Raw genomic sequence first — 18,568 nt, 5'->3', positions numbered from 1 at the left:
ACTTGAAGCTTCCATGTGGGTAATGATACTCATGACATGTTGGCCATAGGAATATTGCTTGCAACCATATGTCTTCCCCAAAGTCCACAGCCTTAATATATTCTACATAGAGAGTATGGGGAAGGTAAAGAAGTTCTATTATAAAGTACCTAACTATTCTCCAGTTACAAAAAGAACGTGTTGAAAAATAAAAGGTAACTTAGGATATTGTTGGACAGAAATAGAGAAAGGATTATAGAAAAGCATGTGGCAAAGAGCCACTTTTAGGGGTGCCTTGGCGGTTCAGTCTGTTAAGTATCTGACTCTGGATTTTGGCTGAGGTCATGATCTCAGGGCTGTGAGATTGAGCCTCACATTGGGCTCTGCACTGGGCATGGAGCCTGCTTAAGATTCTCTCTCTCCCTTTCCTTCTGCCCTCCCTCTGCCCCTCTCTCTTAAAAAAAAAGGGGGGGGGGTGCCTGGGTGGCTCAGTGGGTTAAGCCTCTGCCTTCGGCTTAGGTCATGGTCTCAGGGTTCTGGGATGGAGCCCCGCAGTGGGCTCTCTGCTCAGCAGGGAACCTGCTTCCCCCTTTCTCTCTGCCCACCTCTCTGCCTACTTGTGATCTCTGTCAAATAAATAAATAAAATCTTAAAAAAAAAAAGCCCCATTTAATTTCAAGGAAGGCTCTCTCCAAAATCAATGGCCTATCAGCAGCTGATAGAATTGACCAAAACTTTGTTCTGTAAAACTTTCTTCTCTCCTTATTTCCATGTGACTATTCTCTAAAGCATTTTCTACTTCTTGTCCTATTATTCCTCTGTAGTTTTCTTAGCAGAATTTCCACTCTCATCGTAAGCAAACAAAATCCCTGAACGTTAGTGTCCTTCTGGGTTGTGTTGTTTTGGGCCCTTTTCTTTTCTCTCTGAACTACCACATCCACAGCCTTCTACCATATTCAAGTCCTAAAAACTCACATGTCTGTATCTTTAGACCCATATTTCTAACTGTCTACTAGATATCTTTGCCCGGATGCCCTGCAGACATCTCAAACTTAAAATGTCCAAAGCTTATCTTCCCCTCAAACTCCTACAAAACTTACTACTCCTCCTTTAGTCCCTATCTCAGGGAGTGGTACCACTATCCACCCAGGAACCCAAGCCAGAAACCTGGGTGTCATCCTCAACTCCTACTTCTCCACATTTAATGGACCACTAAGTTTTAATTCTAGGTTAAAAATGTTTCTGCAATCCAACCTCTCCTCTCTAGCCCCCCAACATATAAGTTCTGATCATTACTGTTATCAATAATAACATCTTAGCAAGTCTCCCCTACTGTGAGGCTCTGTCATTTCCAATTCTTTCTTTAAACTACAGACCAGCGGACTTAAAGATTTCACTGTTCAGAAAGGTTTAAAAAATGGTTTGATAATTAACAAAGTATGGCGTTTTAAAAAAATTTTTGTCGGGTCACAAAACCCAACATCATCTACTCTACAAGTACTTCAAAATAAAAAATAAGGCTGGGGCTAAAAATGTTCATTTTTAGGATCCAGATTTTCTCAGCAAAAAATTAAATTTTTAGACAATATAACAACTGTCATATTATATCAGGGCACCTGATGGCTTAGTCAGTAGAGCATGTGACTCTTGATCTTGGGATTGTGAGTTCAAGCTCCACATTGGGTATAGAGATTACTTAAAAATAAAATATTATAAAAACGTTTTATTATAATTCATTGACTTTATAATTGGAAAAATACTTCCCTAAGGAAAATAATGTTTTTGTCTGCTAATCTAGCTAACCATCTGAGACAAAAATTACTTTATGTAGTTTTCTGGAAAAAATATAGGCTATGCTGGTATTTACATTTTTTTTTTTTTTACTTAGATTCTTAGTTCTCTTAGATTCTTTGGTTTTCAACATTTTTCATTCCTTTGCCCTATTGCATTTCCTCTTGTAGAAGAAACCAAATGAGGAAAATAAGAAGTGTCATTTTAAGTACTTAAGTTACCTCAAACACTGAAGTGTCCTGAAAAATAATCATCCAGTAAATATCCATTACTATACTGTTAAGATATGCACTGTTTTTATACTAAAAGTTTTATTTTCTTGCCTCTTTTTCAAGAAAGGGGAAGTACAGTACAATCCCTTTGCAACAAAGAAACTATGTTTTATCACTGCATTTTAGCATTTTTCTTTTACTGAAAAAATATTATTTTGACATTGAAAATTTTGTAGATCAACCTATATCTCCAGCATCCCTTTCTGAAAATTCATTTACCCATGCTACCATTCTGTTTCTGTCCTCCAGGACCCCGTGTCTCCCAGACAGGGTCTGAGATAGTAGCCATAGTCCAAGTGTTCCCAGAATTTAGAGAGGAACTGCAAAGACTTACAACAAGCTTTGCAGGCATTTTTGATGTGGGATATTTTACTGTTAAGGTTGTTCAAAAGCTTCTGGCAGTAACTTTGCGCCTGGAAAGGGTGAGAGCTTTGATTTCTCCTGAGCTTGAGGAGCCACATTCTTGCCCCTAGTATGAAGATCTTTCAGACTCTTAAAATCTCTCAGCTTTGTGATGGGCGAGCTCAGAATAGGAAATGATTAATATATGACTTAAGGAAAGCATTACCACCTTATGTTATTCATATTTATTTACATGTCTGTCTCATTGAATCTGAAGTTTCTTGAAGGTACAGAGTTGTGCCGTTCCTTTTTTAATCATCCATCAAGAAAAATTACTTCAAGTCTACAATCAACCACTAATTTGTAAAATCAATTTACTGATTTGAAATTTCAATTGGGAAGGCAGAATACCGAATTATTAAACTTTTGGTGCCTGATGGATGACCTGGGCTTAGATTCTGCTATTCACTTACTGTATGATCTGATGTAAGCTCACAAAACTTTCTAATTTCCTCAACTCGAAAGTGGATAAAACGAAACAAAGGACTTGGAGCTTTTAAAGTTCTATTTATATAATGAATATTTCCTGAGCTCAGACTAAGCTCTAGGGTGCTGGTAATAGAGTACAAAATACGCAGGATTCCTGTTCTTACGGAGCTCAGGTAGTTGGGGAGACAGACATAAAACAATTTAACGAACCGATTATATTACAAATCGCCATGAAAAAAGGTTAACCCTTCAACAAGAGGTCGTAAAAGGAGATTTAGATTACTGAGTAAGGAGTCTCAGAGCGAGTGGCATTTAAGCGGATATCTGAAGGATGAGGAGATTCATTTCCTCACCTCCTTCTCGCTCCTCAGCTCTCCTGAATCCGGCTTCCGTCTTTCTACCTAAGTAGTTCTTGCTAAAGTTATCACTGGCCTCCATGTTACTATACACAACAGACCTTCCTCAGTCCTCTTACTTGATCTCCCAGCAGCACTCTGCAGTTAATCACTCCCTCCGTCTTCAGACGCGGTCTTCCCTTGCCTTCTCTAATAAGAAACCCGTCCTGACTGCCTCTTGAGTCTCTCCCGCAGGTTTTTCTCCTTAAGTGCCTGGACAGCCTCGCCGTGAACTTTAATTGTGAAAAACAACGCAATCCTTTTGAGTCATAAAAAAGGTGTACAAGCAAACACATTTTTGGGGGCTTCTCTTCGCTTCCGGTACGCTTCATATTACCGCGAATATAAAACTTTTCCGTTCCAGCAGACACGCCCTTCCCTCTTGCGCGCTGGAACTGGCCACATGGCAAAGAACAGGTATTCAACTTGACCCAACGCCGACACATTTGCCCGGGAAACGCCCAAGGCGCGGGACAAAAAAGAGCTTTCGCTCCAGCTCCGCCGGCGCTTCAGAAACTACACCTTGAGCGACTCTTTCAAGTATAGTCCCGCGCTCTTTCGCGCTCGAGCTGCGCAGATGAGTCCTCCGACATCCCAGCATTCCCTGCTCTCCAACCATCGAGAGCAGCTTCCGGCGTCGCTGGTGTGGGTGGGTGAAGAAGGAGCGGGCCCTCGCCGCTCTGTCTCACTCTCTCTCGCGCTCTCTCGGGCAATATGGCGGGTGTGGAGGAGGCAGCGTCCTCCGGGAGCCACCTGAATGGCGACTTGGATCCAGACGACAGAGAAGAAGGAGCGGCCTCTACAGCTGAGGAAGCAGCCAAGAAAAAAAGACGGAAGAAGAAGAAGAGTAAAGGGGCTGCCACAGGTAAAGGGGGTTTTATGTGTTTCCAGTCGCCGCCGGGGATGGTCGAACGGCTCGGCCCAGGCCCGGCGGGGGTGACAGAAAGTGAGGACTCGAACACTGCTCTGGACTGATTCCCAGGACAGAGCGTGTGTCAAAACCAGGTTACAGATTTCTAGTGTGAGGAAAAGGCAGCTTCTCTTTCTGTGGAACTAGGGAGCTGTTGGGGTGGGGTGAATAGGGTGCCTCAGCTGGTCGTGAGGTTCTGGGGTTGCTGGGCCTGAGCCCTTAGACGTGCCAGAACTCAGCTCCCACACAGATCGTGCAGCGGACTCGAAGCTGCGCACACGGCTCAGTCCTGTCACCCTTCTGGCGGTTTGCCCTCCTCAAAAATCTAGTTCTGACCCCATACGGTCGCCTCTTTGCTGAAGGTCTCTGGAACATACTTTCAAGGATGGGGGTGGAGTGGGCAAGTCTCAGTGCCCTGGCCGCACCTCCCCCCCACCTCCCGGGTTTACAGAGGAATTTTTGTTGCCGGCTGCGCTTTTGAGGTGTGTGTATATGTGTGTGTGCCCACGCGGTCATGTCACCGAGGAGTAATTGCAGAATATGTGGTAATGTTGCAAATTTTCACCTGCCTGAACCATAGCATCGTCAAGCTTCAGGGTTTTCAGGCCTGAATTGTGATGCCATTTGCAGGTAGTTCGGGTAGAATATTCTATAGACTGGAATGGAACTTCTCTAAATCCACTGGTAAGGCAAGGAAAACAGCTGAAAGTTTACACTTGGATTCCATTATGCGTTAGGAGCTTAAATGTTTTATTTTAAGAAGTCCGTGTTTTTTTGTTGTACGTGGTCCTTCGTTTTAGGAAAACAATGTTTGTACCTGTTTTTAAAATCAGTCACACGAGGATTGAGAGACAGATGGAGAAGTTGTAAGTGATGAAGGTGAAGATGAGAGAGGTTGGAAAGGGTTAATATATATCTTTCTGAAATTTTTATTAAATGGAAGTTGAAAAGGGAAAGTTGTTGGTGCTGGGACCCTTCCAGAGAAAATTTAATCCCAGGACATAGTCTGGTGGCTGTTCCTGGCTTTCAGATGAAATCCGAACTCTTCAGTTTTTCCATTCAGATGCCCCTAATATTTAACATTTTTATCTCTCAACATGAATCCTCTGCTGTAGCCAGAATATCACTTTAGTATGTGCTAACTCGTAATACTATTTCGTTCTACACATATCTATTGCTACTACAGCGAGATTGTATTCACTTGGGTGGAGGGGGGGGCTGGTCTTGTGCTTAGCTATTCAAGAATTTTGGTTTTTAGCAATGGAATTATCTTTTCAATTTATTTTGTTTTTCCTAGCCTAGCTTGATGACTGACTTCTCATGAAAACTTGAAGTTCCCAGTGTTCCGTAGAAATCCTCCTCTAAGACCTTCAGCATTTATTACCTATCTCAATTACCTGTTTTAAATAAAGTGTTTGTTGTAGTAGTCTAATTGTTAAGTACTTTTAACAATTGGATAGGGACCAATGCACATTTTTGTTTATCCTTTAGTTGCTAGCACAGAGAAAATATGATATTTTGTTGAAAGGACAAAGCTACTTAGATGTGGGGGGTTTTGTCATTAAGTGAATTCTGTAATGTTCACAATAATGTTTCTGTGTTTGTTTCCCAAATACTTATCAGGCAGGAAAGGACTTGTGTGTTCTCCAGGATCCTTAGAACATATTCTGATTGGAAACTATCTTTTTTAGATTTGATTTATGTTATATTTGATCAGCAGGGCAACAGGAACCTGATAAAGAATCAGGAGCCTCAGTTGATGAGGTAGCAAGACAATTGGAAAGACAAGCATTGGAAGAGAAAGAAAGAGATGATGACGATGAAGGTAAATGGTAAATTTGATATTTGTGGTTGGAAAAGCAAGAAGATATGACATTCTTTAAACAAAATGTATTTGTCCATATGGTTTATGGTTCTCTGATGTTTTAATGAACATTAAAGCCTCAGTGTCACAGTGTCACAGATAAAAAGGGAAAGGTATTAACAGTTCTTAAAAAGTTGGATAAATTGAATGACTGCTCCAATTACACAGATCTCAACTTTTTAAAAATGTACTTGGCAAAATGCCAAGTAGGGGGTATTAAGATGATAATGAAGGACTGCTGGAGGACACGGGTGGCTCAGTTAGTTAAGTGTCTGCCTTTGGCGAGGATCGTGATCCTAGGGTCCTGTGATCTAGCCCCCTGTCCATCTACTCCCTGCTCAGCGGGGAGCCTGCTTCTCCTGCTCCCTGTGCCGCTGCCCCTACTTGTGCTCTCTCACTTTCACTCTCTCTCAAATAAAGATAAGAAAGAAAATCCTTAAAAAAAAGAAGAAGAAGAAATTGAAGGACTGTTTAACATTTATTGAACAACTAATATGTACAGGCCACTGTCCTAGGATACTTTCACATGTGTTCTCATTTTACTTTTCAAAACCTAGCAAAGTAGGTACTCTTCTCAGGAAGTGATGGTTATTATGTCATTTACCCAGTGTGACACAACTGCTATGTGTAGAGTGGAGTCATGGTTTTGAACCTAGAACCTGATTTCAGGTCTGTTCCTTTCACTCTGTATGAAAGCCCCCTCACTTTATTCTCAAGGAGTATATTGGAGTCCTTCTGAACTCTATTATAAATTCCCTGACCTCTAGCCTCTTATAGTATGTTGGTCCTGTAAGATTTCTTAAAGATAGTAATTCTTGAAATTCTAGAAATTGATGCTATCAGTAAGACAGTGGAGGTAATATTTGCTATCTCTTCTACAGCCTCTTTAGGTAGAGGGGGAGATGGAGCTTTCCCATTCTCAATTATCTACTGTTGTGACCTACTGCTCTTCCTTAAGCATTGTCAACTTGGGCTTGTGTCTTCCAAGCCTTAGCAGAAAATACCTGCTGTACTTTGTCATATTAGGATAATGCAGAGTAGATATTTCTCCTTCAGAAACATAAGCTCTCTGCTTTCAAGGAACTTAGAGTCAAAATTTGATGGAAAAGGTGCCAAGGTTCAAGAGAATAGTTAGCTTTTCCTTAAGCAAACCCCTTGTCCATTTTACCTTGGGTTGTGTTTCAATTTATGAACATATTTTGAGCTCTTAGCAAGAAAGGGGCTTGTAATTTCAAGGTTATAAAATAGATTGCTATAGACCTACTGTGTAGAGTATCACAGTGTTAATCTTGAAGAGTGTTCCTTGTTCCATTGCTTTTTTACAAAGTTGTACAAATCTCTTGACATTGAAGGAGAAACTTTTGTCAGATTGGAAATCGTTTTAACGTCATTTTAAAGATGATTTTAGAACTATTGTTTTTCTCCAATAGAGTTACTTTCCTAATTCACTTCAAAAATCAGTATCAGTCAGTACTACTAATCTGTTGTGAGAGTTCTTTAAGAAGATGGAAAGTTAGTATTTCAGAATCTTTGTTCTAAAACAAAACAGAGGGGCTAAGTGGAATTGCAGGCTGAATGCTGAACAAAGGCTCTTTGGAAGGAATGGGACTTGTATAATGCCAAACAGAAGAGACCACTTTGGGCCAGGACAGTGCTGAGAATGGATTCAAAGTGTATTGAATAGTGCATTACTGGCCATATGAGATGATTTGTTGAGGGAGCCTTGGAGCATTTTTAAAAGAAAGTTATAGGGGTGCCTGGCTGGCTCAGTTGGTAGAGCATATGACTCTTGATATAGAGTCAGATTGTTGATCTCAGGGTCAGGAGTTCATGCCCCACATTGGGCATAAAGTTTACTTTAAAAATATTGTTTAAAAAAAAGAGAAGAATGTTATAAAAAATAATTTAGTCCTCATGTATATGCAGTGTTGTTAGGAAAAAGGAAACATCCAGGAAAGGCTTGGAGATCATTTTGGAGGGCACTTAACAGCCCAGGCATGTGGTAATGATTATTTAAATTGGTGGGAAGGCAGTTGGGTGACTCAGTTGGTTAAGCTTCCAACTCATGATTTCAGCTCAGGTCATGATCTCAGCGTCCTGAGATTGAGCCTCATTTCAGGCTTTGCCTCTCCCTCCCCCCACTCCATGCTCTCTCTCTCTGAAGTGGGCATAAATGAGCATGGAAGGGAAGAATTCAGTGGAATAGTGGTTGTGGAAGCAGAATTCAGAGGACTTTTAAAAGACTTTGAATCAGGGGCTCCTGGGTGGCTCAGTGGGTTAAAGCTGTTGCCTTCTGCTCAGGTCATGATCCCAGGGTCCTGGGATCAAGTCTTCTTTGGGCTCTCTGCTCAGCAGGGAGCATGCTTCCACCTCTCTCTTTCTGCCTGCCTCTCTGCCTACTTGTGATCTCTTTCTTTCAAATAAAAAAATTAAAAAAAAAAAAAAAGACTTTAAATCAGGGGAGAAGGAAGGAGAGGCATAGATGGACTCTAGAGGTTTGAATTGGTGACAGAATATTGGTGCCGTTCACTGAAATTGTGAAGTAGGGAGAGTGGGTTAAGAGATTGAGGGTGGGGGGTATAGACAAAAAAGAAAGTATTGAGTTAATTTTAGATGTGTTTAATTTGAAACTGGAGTATTGGTATGAAAAGTTAATCCTGTCGGCAGTTGGCAATGTGCTAGAAGTAATTCAGTGAAGTTTTAAGTCAGATTTATTAAGGTACATATATTGCCCAGGACTATATTCACTATTTTCAAAAAATAGACTTTATGTTTTAGAACAGTTTTACTTAGGTTCTCAGCAATATTAAGCAAAAGGTGCAGAGATTTCCTGTATACTCCCTACCACCATACATGTAAAGCCTCTCGCATTTTCAACATCCCCCACTGGAGTGGTGCATTTGTGACAATGGATGAACATACATTTGACACATCATCATTATGCCAAGTCCATCGTTTATATAGATTTACTCACGATACTGTATATTCTATATATTCACCTTTTATAAGTCTGTAGTTTGGTAAGTTTTTACAAAGATGCATTTGTGTAACCACAACCAAGATATAGACCATTTTCATTTAACATTTCCATCTCCACAAAAAAGTTCCCTTTCACCCTTTTGTAGTCCGTTCTCTTGCTCCACCCCCTGGTCCCTCACAACCATTGATACATTTTCTGTTATGTAGTTTTTTCTACAGTGTCCTATAAATGGAATTATTATAGCGTGCAGCTTTATTTGGCTTGTTTGTCTTAGCGTGATACTTTGGAGAGTCATCCAGTTGCATATGCATCAGTAATAATTCATTACATTTTATTGCATTTGTTTATCCACTTACTAGTTGATGGATATTCAGGTTGTTTCTGGTTTTTGTGTTATGAATAAAGACAACATTTGCATACAAGTCTTTGTGTGGACATAGGTTTTCATTTCTCCTGGGTGGGTACCTAAAAGTAGGATTGCTGGTCATATGGGAAGTCTATGTTTAATCTTATTAGAAACTATCAAGCTGTTGTTCAAAGTAGCTTTATCATTTTGCTTTCCTGTCCACACTGGTTGAGAATTCCAGGTCCTTTGTATCTCTTAAGCACTTGGTATTGTTAATTTTTTTTTAAAAAGATTTTATTTATTTATTTGATAGAGATCACAAGTAGGCAGAGAGGCTGGCAGGGTGGAGGATGCAGGGGGAGCAGGCTACCTGCTGAGCAGAGAGCCCGATGTGGGGCTTGATCCCAGGACCCTGAGTTCATAACCTGAACCAAAGGCAGATGCTTAACTGAGTCACCCAGGGACCCCTAAAACTGGTTATACATCCTGAAGCATTTGTTTCAGGTTGAGTCTAATGTATGTAGCAGTATGCTAGGCACTGAATATTCTTGTAGAATAAAGACTATCTTGTTTTGCTTTTCTGTCCTTATTACTTGGCACTTAAGAACTCCGTAAACATTTATTGAATGAATGAAGGTTATTTTATTTATTTATTTTTTTAAAAGATTTTATTTATTTATTTGACAGAGAGATCACAATAAGGCAGAGAGGCAGGCAGAGAGAGGGGATGAAGCAGGCTCTCTGCTGAGCAGAGAGCCCGATGTGGGGCTTGATCCCAGGACCCTGAGATCACAACCTGAGCCAAAGGCAGAGGCTTAACCCACTGAGCCACCCAGGTGCCCCAAATGAATGAAGGTTATTTTAAAATTGCAGTGTAGAATATGTGAATTAGATTATATGACACATGAGGAAATTGCAAGTTGTGTTTTGGGCTTTTGAATCTAGAAACCAATAATGAGTAAGTCAGCCATATTTGTGTTTCTGCTGTGTTCCTATGTTTCCTGTACCCAATTCCATAAGACTAGCCAAATTGCAACTTTGTGATTTATCTGGCTGGCTCAGTTGATAGAGCATGCAACTCTTATATCAGGATTGTGAGTTCACCTCCACATTGGATGTAGAGATTACTTAAAAATAAAAAAGAAAATCTTTGAATAAAAAAAAAAAAAGGTGTCTGGGTAGCACAGTGGGTTGAGTTACCAGCTATTTATTTTGGCTCAGGTCAAAATCTTAGGGTCGGGAGATGGAGCCCTGCATTGGGCTCTGTGCTGAATGTGGAGCCTGCTTGGGATTCTCTCCCTCTCTCTCAAAATAATAATAATAATAATAAAAGAAATTGCAATTTCATAAGTAAGAAATTGTCAAATATTGGCAATTTTCTATCAGTCCATTAAAGCCCTATCTCATGTTACCTCCATCTTTGCTAAATTGCTGTTTCCTATGTATCATTTAGGTGAAAAACACCAGGATAAAATAAACTAAAAGAACATTTGTTGAGAAGAGTATTTATCACATGCTTAGTTAGCCCTGTGTCTTAATTTAGGAAATGGTATGTAATCTTTAAGGAGCTCACAGACAAGTAGGGGTCATAGTAAGCCCCTAATCATTTTTCAAAAAGAAAAAAAAGGTTGCAGTTTTGTGTGATAATTATAATAGAATATAGTGGTGAGAAGATTTCTTTTATGGCTCCTGCTTATCTGGGAGTAAAAAGGGAGGAGCTCTTGGAGCAGAAAATGTAAGCAGTCATTTGACATTGTTTTATGGGTGTGGATTTCATGATTTAAAATTGCTGATGCTAGCCATGAGTTACTGGCACAATGTGAAACATTTAAAATGCTATATGGTGAACATCCTATTAAACTGTCAACGTCTAATTGTCTGCCATAGCTTCCTTTTCATCCTTATTTCATAGCAGTATGATTTGTGGATAGGTAGGTGTGCTTCATGATGAAATTTATTGAGCAGTGTTTTTAGAAATTCAGACACTTCAGTGTTTTGATACCTTTATTTAAAATGTTTTAAGTCACTATTAATCTTGGCCATAATACCATTCTTTTTTTTTTTTTTTTTTAAAGATTTTATTTATTTATTTGACAGAGAGAGATCACAAGCAGGCAGAGAGGCAGGCAGAGAGAGAGAGAAGGAAGCAGGCTCCCTGCTGAGCAGAGAGCCCGATGCGGGGCTCGATCCCAGGACCCTGCGATCATGACCCGAGCCGAAGGCAGCGGCTTAACCCACTGAGCCACCCAGGCGCCCCAGCATAATACCATTCTTGATTTTTTCCACAAGTTCAGGAGTATGGTATGGACTTCTTAAAAGATAGTTACCAAAAAAATGCCGGGGGGGGTGGGGGTGCCTGGGTGGCTCAGTGGGTTAACGTCTCTGCCTTTGGCTCAGGTCATGGTCCCAGGGCCCTGGGATCGATCCCCACGTCTGGCTCCATGCTCAGTGAGGAGTCTGTCCTTCACCCTCTGTCCTTCCCCCACTCATGCTCTCTTTTCTCACTCAAATAAATAAATAGAATCTTTAAAAAGCAACCAAAAAACCCTTACAGGCAGATACTGGCAGTTTGGGATGCTCTTTTGTCAGCTTTGGCTTGAATTCATGACCCTGAGATCAAGACCTGAGCTGAGATCAAGAGTTGGACACTTAACCGATTGAGTCACCCAGGTGCCCCTTGCAAGCAATTTTTTGAAATAGTTCTTAATAATCCCCATTTTGGGGCATCAGGTTCTACTATGAACCTAGGAAAAGTATATATGCCCTCTGATTTTTTCATATAATATGATCCAGAAGGAGAACTTTTCTTTCTCTAATAGTAGCTATGCAGGAAAAGGTTTTAAAATATGACACCTCAAATACTCCTCCCTGGATTAGTATCAGGTGATATATTCTTGGTCTGGTTCTGCCATTTACTAATTGGGATTTTCTTGGACATGTCCCTTAAACATTCCTTGTTTTATTTCATAAAATTGATTTGAGAATCACATGAGGTCATGAAATACAAGTGTTGAACCACGAAGTGTATGTAGGCAAACTAGTATTTTAGGTAAAGTCACACAGTCATTATTATTGGTATTAAACTAACACTAGCTCTTCTCCTAGCTTTTGAAAAAGACTGCTAATGCATTTTTTATTCTTAAGAGTATCTTATTCAAAGTTCTTTAATTAGATTAAGTCAAGTAAAGTTTCCTTAGTGCTTTTGGTTACACAAGTCAAATTCTTATACATTAGCAGTATTCAGAATTCTTTTCTAAGAATATTGGGTCAGTTTTATTATATCCTGTTTAAGATGCTTTGTGTGTGTGTGTGTGTACTTGTCGGCTTGCGCTTGCTTTGTTCCTCTGCTTATGAGGTTTAAATAAATATGTACTTGTAATGCTTTTTTCCTAGATGGGGATGGGGATGGAGATGGAGCAGCTGGAAAGAAGAAGAAAAAGAAGAAGAAGAAGAGAGGACGTTAGTGTCTTAAGTTGATCTTACCTGACAAATAAAAAGTATCTATTAACCAGCAGGTTTGAATAGGTTTGAAATTGCATTAGATCCCATTGTGTGTCAAGGAACTAAATTTAGGCTTATTAGAGGTGGAATTTAGTGAAACTCACAACTGTTTTTTCATTTAACAATCTGTTGGCATTTTCTTTATCTTATTCCCTTATTGAGCTAAGGGATATTAATAATAAGTTGGTTGCATTTTACTACAATTTAGGAATGAAATTTATAATTTAAAACTTGAATAATACAAGTAGCAATTCTGTCAGGGATGAATAAAGTCATACTACTGTGCATAATAGGATAAACATAGTATGCAGTTCACCTGCCAGCTTTGAAATTATTAGATTCTTGATAAATATTTAATGAAGAGTACCATTATTTAAAATTTGTATATATGGTTGAATTTTATTAATAACATTATACTATTTTGTATTCATTTAAAATATGATCCTGCTTGTGTTTTGTTTCTATAAATGGCAAACCAAACCTCTTCAGGGACCTGATATTCTATTAGGGAGACCAAGGGGAGATTGTATAGTCTTGGGGAATAAAGGTTGGGTTGAGAATCAGAACAAGTTCTAATCTTGTGCCCTTTGGGGTATAGGGACCACTGAGTATCTGGTTATACCTTCTTTTAAATCTTTCAGGCTAAAATTTTATGAATCAGAATATTGGAGGCTTGACTCATTTTTATATCTATGTTAAGAGAAATATTTAAATGTTTTTTAAGAAAGCTTTTGGCTCTACCAGGAATTTTCCAACTGTGTCACCAGATGAGGATGGGATAGCCTTCTTTTTATTCAGGCATCTATTTTCAGATCCTTCTAGTCATAGGATGTCAGTTCTGTCCCTAGCATAGTCTGTACTTAATGAGCACGGGTTACCCGTGTTTTAGGAATCTTCCAGTGATTGTAATGTCATATTCCTTCCGTTCAAAAATTGTTAAAAGTGTGCTTGTGAGACATGATATTACCTGAGAATGGCTTGAGAGAGAACTGTTTCTCCCAATACTCTTATATTACTCCCTAATGAAGGTAAATAAGGGGCTATTTTGTATTTGCCCTTGGTAAAATTCCTCCACTGACAGATGTTTTAGTATGATGCCATCATTTTTTATTGTGCTTCCTCTGAGGATGTTGAACTTACTTTTCATTTTGTTTCTTTATGAGTACTCTCAAGAGACAGCCTTTTGTCTGATCTTGGTATCAAGAATAATTGTGCTTTTCCTGAGTAATGTGCTTTATCTCATAAACATGACCCATGCATATGTTTAAGTATTGGCTCCTAGAGGGCTTAGAGTCAAATCTGTGGTTTTGTATTGGTGGTATTTCAGGTACTATTTTATGTTCTTTCCATGTTTTGATTTTTGTTCTCTAATTTACTGTGTCTTATTTGTGTATTTTATATATCCTTGTAGGCTGTCATAAATCACTTGTGGAATAAACCAAGTAATGTAATTATAGACTTCACTGCCCTCAATTTCCTCATCTCTAAAGTGAGAGAATTATACGTGATAGTTAATGGTAACTGCAGTACAGATTGTTATACATAGTTTTAGATAATACGTTGGACATAGTATATTACAGTTTTCACAGGTTACCCAGCATTTCATTTGGTTCTTCATTTTGTAGATGAGGAAACTGAGGCTTGGCACATCTAGCCATTTGTCCAAGTCACAGTTAATAAGTGGTTGAGGCTAGACTTCAGCTCTCATATTTTGATTACAGATTTTTTTCTCTAATGATCATTTTGAGTTTTTTATTCTGTGTTAATAATTTATGGACATATAAAAGGCATCTTTATCAGAATTGTAGCTGAGATAAAGCTGAGGGCAGTGCAGTAGTACTTTGTTGATAAAACTCAAGCTTTCAAAAGATCAGGAAAACTGAGAAATAGGCAGGTATTAACAAGCTGAAATTTAATAGACCTATATAAAGTTAGTACAGGGTAATAAGGTCTAAGGATTTTGAGTGTTAGTATAATGTGAGCCAAAAAGCAGGGAGTCGTAACTATTTAATAGGTGTAGGATTTTTAGAATCAGTAGTATAGCCTTATATTAATTATACCTTATTTGGGCCATTTTAGTCAGTTCTAATACCAACTTAAAAGGAACATTGACAGTTTCGGGGTTGGCAAGTAGAGGTGAAAGTGTTAAGAACCATATCCCTTAAAGTGATTTCTCATCATACAGAGGAAGGAATCAGTAGAAATTAAAAATAAAACTTTTTCAACTGTGAAGAATAAAGCTAGAACTAACAGATGAAGTAACAGGGAGAGAGAAGTGTAGGAAGAGCTTTCTAATAGAGTTCTTTCAAAATGAATGGATTTTCACTTCAGAGATAGATTGTCTGCATTGTTGGGAGCACACTGCCATATATCAGGAGTATTATGCGATTCCCGGATTTAAGTGTAAAGCAAAATTAGGTGAGCTCTAAGATCTTTTTTTATTTTAAATTCTAATGTTTCCTCTTAGGAGGAACCTTAAAGCGTTTCCCAAGTTTATTTGCCCATAGAACACTTTTAAACATTATGTAAAGTCAAAAACATTTGGTGCTCATGAGGTACTGAGTGTTTGAATTAAAAGAACAGACCAAAATATGGTTCCATGGGTAAATGATGTGACTCAATAAATGGTTATACTTTTATGTATATAGTTCTTTTTCCCCCATTGCAGAAAAAAGAGAGCAAAATGGTGTTAAACTTTAAGACACACAAAATCCATAAGGCCAGTTACAATCAAAAGGACACCACATATTTCACCTCAGTAGTTGAAGTGCTACAGAAATGCATCAAGTGTCCAATATCACTGCATAAATTAATAGACTTCCTGGCATTTTTTGGGAACAGCATTCATTACTAAAAGGCAGTTCTTTATATAGTAGGAATTCTATAACTGGTTCTGTGTATTTAAAAAATTTTTAAGACAAATCTCCAGATATTTTTAAAAATCATCTTGGAACACTGGTGTCTTTTAGAATATAGTTTGGGAAATAATGTCCTTAAAATGTATGCTAAGGACTATAACTTTTTTTAAGTATCTGGAAATTTGTATATGGATACCTAAATTCTTTTTAGCACTGGGTATGTATACTCTTAACTTTTATACCTAATATACCCTTGAAATAAGTTCTTCACTTATTAATATGTAATAGCGTTATATTTTTACCTCATTGTTGTAGGGTTTCTTTCATACTTTCTTGTTTCCTCTTTGATTTTTATTTGTGAAAACCAGCCTCTATGTGCTATTCTACTTTTGGTGTAGTAAATGAAGACAAAAATACTAGAAACATACTTTCTGCCAAGACATGTACTGTTTAAATACATAGTGGAATTCTAAGGAGTTGAATATTTCTATTCCCAAGCAACAGTAAATTGGAGAGGAGGTGGCCAGCATGGTGAAATATCTTCTGTTTTTAACTATAAGGCTATGATAGCAAGAAGGTTCCTTAAAATTAGGACATACAGCAGCCAATAGGAACTGAGAAAAAATGTAATGATAACTGCTTAATTTTATTTTTAACTACAGAAGTTAATGTTTTATTTGTATCTCACAGCAAAAGTTCAAACAGACCCTCCCTCAGTTCCAATATGTGACCTGTATCCTAACGGTGTATTTCCCAAAGGACAAGAATGCGAGTACCCACCCACACAAGATGGGTAAGAATCATAAGATAACTTCCAGTTTGACTTTTGAAAGGTGTAGTTTAGCAGTAAAGCAGATTTGATTTTTTTCAGAACTTTGCTCCACTACTTTAATAAAAGCTTTGTGAATTGTTATAGAAAATACAGTAGAAGCCGTCTTATCCAAAATGATTGGGACCAGTAGTAGTTCAGTTAATCAAAAAAGTATGTTAAGGTGGGGATCACAAAACTAAAAAATTTTTATTGATACAAGTTAACTTAAACATTTGTTTTTCATCAATCTCAGTATTAGAACATGGATTTGTATTGTACTCCACTTTTTTCTTCCCATAAGCTATATCCATAATATATTGTCTGTAAATGTAATCCATTTTGAGTTTCCCTGAGGAATACAAGCTGAGTAATCTGAGGGCTGATACTGGATATGTACATTTTTTTCCTCAAACCATTTGCAGCTGCGCTTAATTTGACAGAGGTATTTTTTGGTGACTTCCCTTTATTGAGATTTTTCTGAGTAGTCCATTTAGTTTCATTGGAAAAATTCCTTTTATGTACTATATAACTGAATTACATAATTATAGTAACAAGTACAGATAACTTACACTAGTTTGCAGATGCATCACCTGATGGTTGAAAGTGTTTTGAAAGGATACATTTCACCTGGTCAGCAGACACTCAGTGGCATTACGCTGACTGGTTAAGAACATAGAAGCTGGGATTCATTTAAATCCCAGCTCTAACACTTATTAGCTTTGTGACTTGGGCAAGTAATTTATCATGTCTTTCCTTTTATTTCTTCGTCTATAAAATGAGCACTTCATAGGATTGTGAGGAATAATAATATATGTAAAGCACTTAGGAGAGTAACAGACACATAGTAAATATGACGTGTTAGCTGCTGTTATTATTATTCAGAACAGGAACCTGTCAGCCCCTCATATTCAGCATACAGTGGGCATTGGTTAGTATACTTTTACAGAGAGAATCAAGAGCATCAGTTAATTCAGTGGTTGCAATAGTTGGTTAAGAAAGCTTCTACTGTAGCCTTGTTTCATTGACCTGTAAAGACATCATTGTTTTTCTTTAAACTTCAGGAAAGAACATGATGTTACATTTTAATCCCCCCTCCTTCATTCCTAGTACTTTCAGTGAATAAGTATAAAGTTCTGAAATTTTGTGTCATGAGCATCTTTTCTTTGAATTCGAATTCATCAGTCACTATTCCTGTCTTAAAGTGTCTGTTTTTGAAATGTCACAGACATATAATTTCACATTAATTAAATTTTCACAGTACACATAATCACATTTATTTTTAAAGACAGTCTTTTTGTTTTATTCATTTATTTTTGCTTGTTCCCTCTTCCTTCCCTTCTTTCCAGACCCCTGTAATCACCTAGCAGGTAACCCTCCATATTCTTATACACTTACATATGTGTACATCTATGTCCATTTATGTAAAGGGGCTCTTTTGGTCTTGTTTTCCAAAATGGAATCATAGGCACACTTTCCTCACCTTTTCTCCTTCAGGACTATCTCTTAGAAAGCCCTCCAACTCAGTCAGAATAGCAGGTATTCCTTTGAATGGCTTCATAATATTCCGTAGTGTGGCTGTGCCATACTTTATTCCACCGTTTTCTAATTGATCAGCCTTCATTCTGTCTCTGTTTTTTGCAATACTACAAACCATTCTGTAATAAATATTTCTAAGAATATACACGTGTATGTGTGTATTATCTCCTTATGTTATGGCAGTTTTATTATGGAATAGTTTTCCAGGAGTGGAATTGCTGTATCAAAGAATATATTAATACTTTAGTTTATGATTCCCAGACTAATAATTTTGAGCATTTTTTTATTGTTGGCTTTGTTCTTTTGCTGTTCTAAAAGTCTTAAAATTTTTGTATACAGTGCATGTTTATATTTTATATTCCTGGGTTTGTAGCGGTCTCTTAGATTTTTTTTTTCAAACTCTTAATCTCTGTTTTATTACATCTTCAGTTAGTCTAGAGTTTTTTTGGGTAGGATTGGGAGTGCCAATTTTATTTTCTTTCAAATAGCCAATT

The 18,568-nt window shown here is 38.0% G+C and overlaps 1 protein-coding gene and 1 long non-coding RNA gene across 3 annotated transcripts in view; one reads left to right on the top strand and one right to left on the bottom strand.

The window, feature by feature from the left end:
* Positions 1-3,809, bottom strand: part of LOC132019353 (uncharacterized) — a 36,904-nt gene extending 33,095 nt beyond the window's left edge. Inside the window, exons 1-2 of the long non-coding RNA XR_009404740.1 lie at positions 3,606-3,809; positions 3,331-3,501 (exon numbers count right to left, since the gene is read on the bottom strand). This is a non-coding gene — a long non-coding RNA (uncharacterized LOC132019353). The remainder of the gene's footprint in view (positions 1-3,330; positions 3,502-3,605) is intronic.
* Positions 3,810-3,898: 89 nt separating this feature from the next.
* METAP2 (methionyl aminopeptidase 2) overlaps positions 3,899-18,568 on the top strand; it is a 29,855-nt gene continuing 15,185 nt past the window's right edge. Inside the window, exons 1-4 of one of the 2 annotated variants that reach the window (XM_059402325.1) lie at positions 3,899-4,133; positions 5,899-6,003; positions 12,762-12,827; positions 16,418-16,520. In XM_059402325.1, the coding sequence (XP_059258308.1) occupies positions 3,983-4,133; positions 5,899-6,003; positions 12,762-12,827; positions 16,418-16,520 (425 nt within the window). In that variant the 5' untranslated portion in view covers positions 3,899-3,982. Of the gene's footprint in view, positions 4,134-5,895; positions 6,004-12,761; positions 12,828-16,417; positions 16,521-18,568 lie in introns of both variants that reach the window. The other variant, XM_059402324.1, reaches the window with a different exon arrangement.

This window comes from Mustela nigripes, chromosome 6 (assembly GCF_022355385.1).
Source record: "Mustela nigripes isolate SB6536 chromosome 6, MUSNIG.SB6536, whole genome shotgun sequence".
Classification (NCBI taxonomy): Eukaryota; Metazoa; Chordata; class Mammalia; order Carnivora; family Mustelidae; genus Mustela; species Mustela nigripes.
The sequence above is the reverse complement of the archived record's forward strand: the minus strand, read 5'-3'. Positions and strand labels throughout refer to the sequence as shown.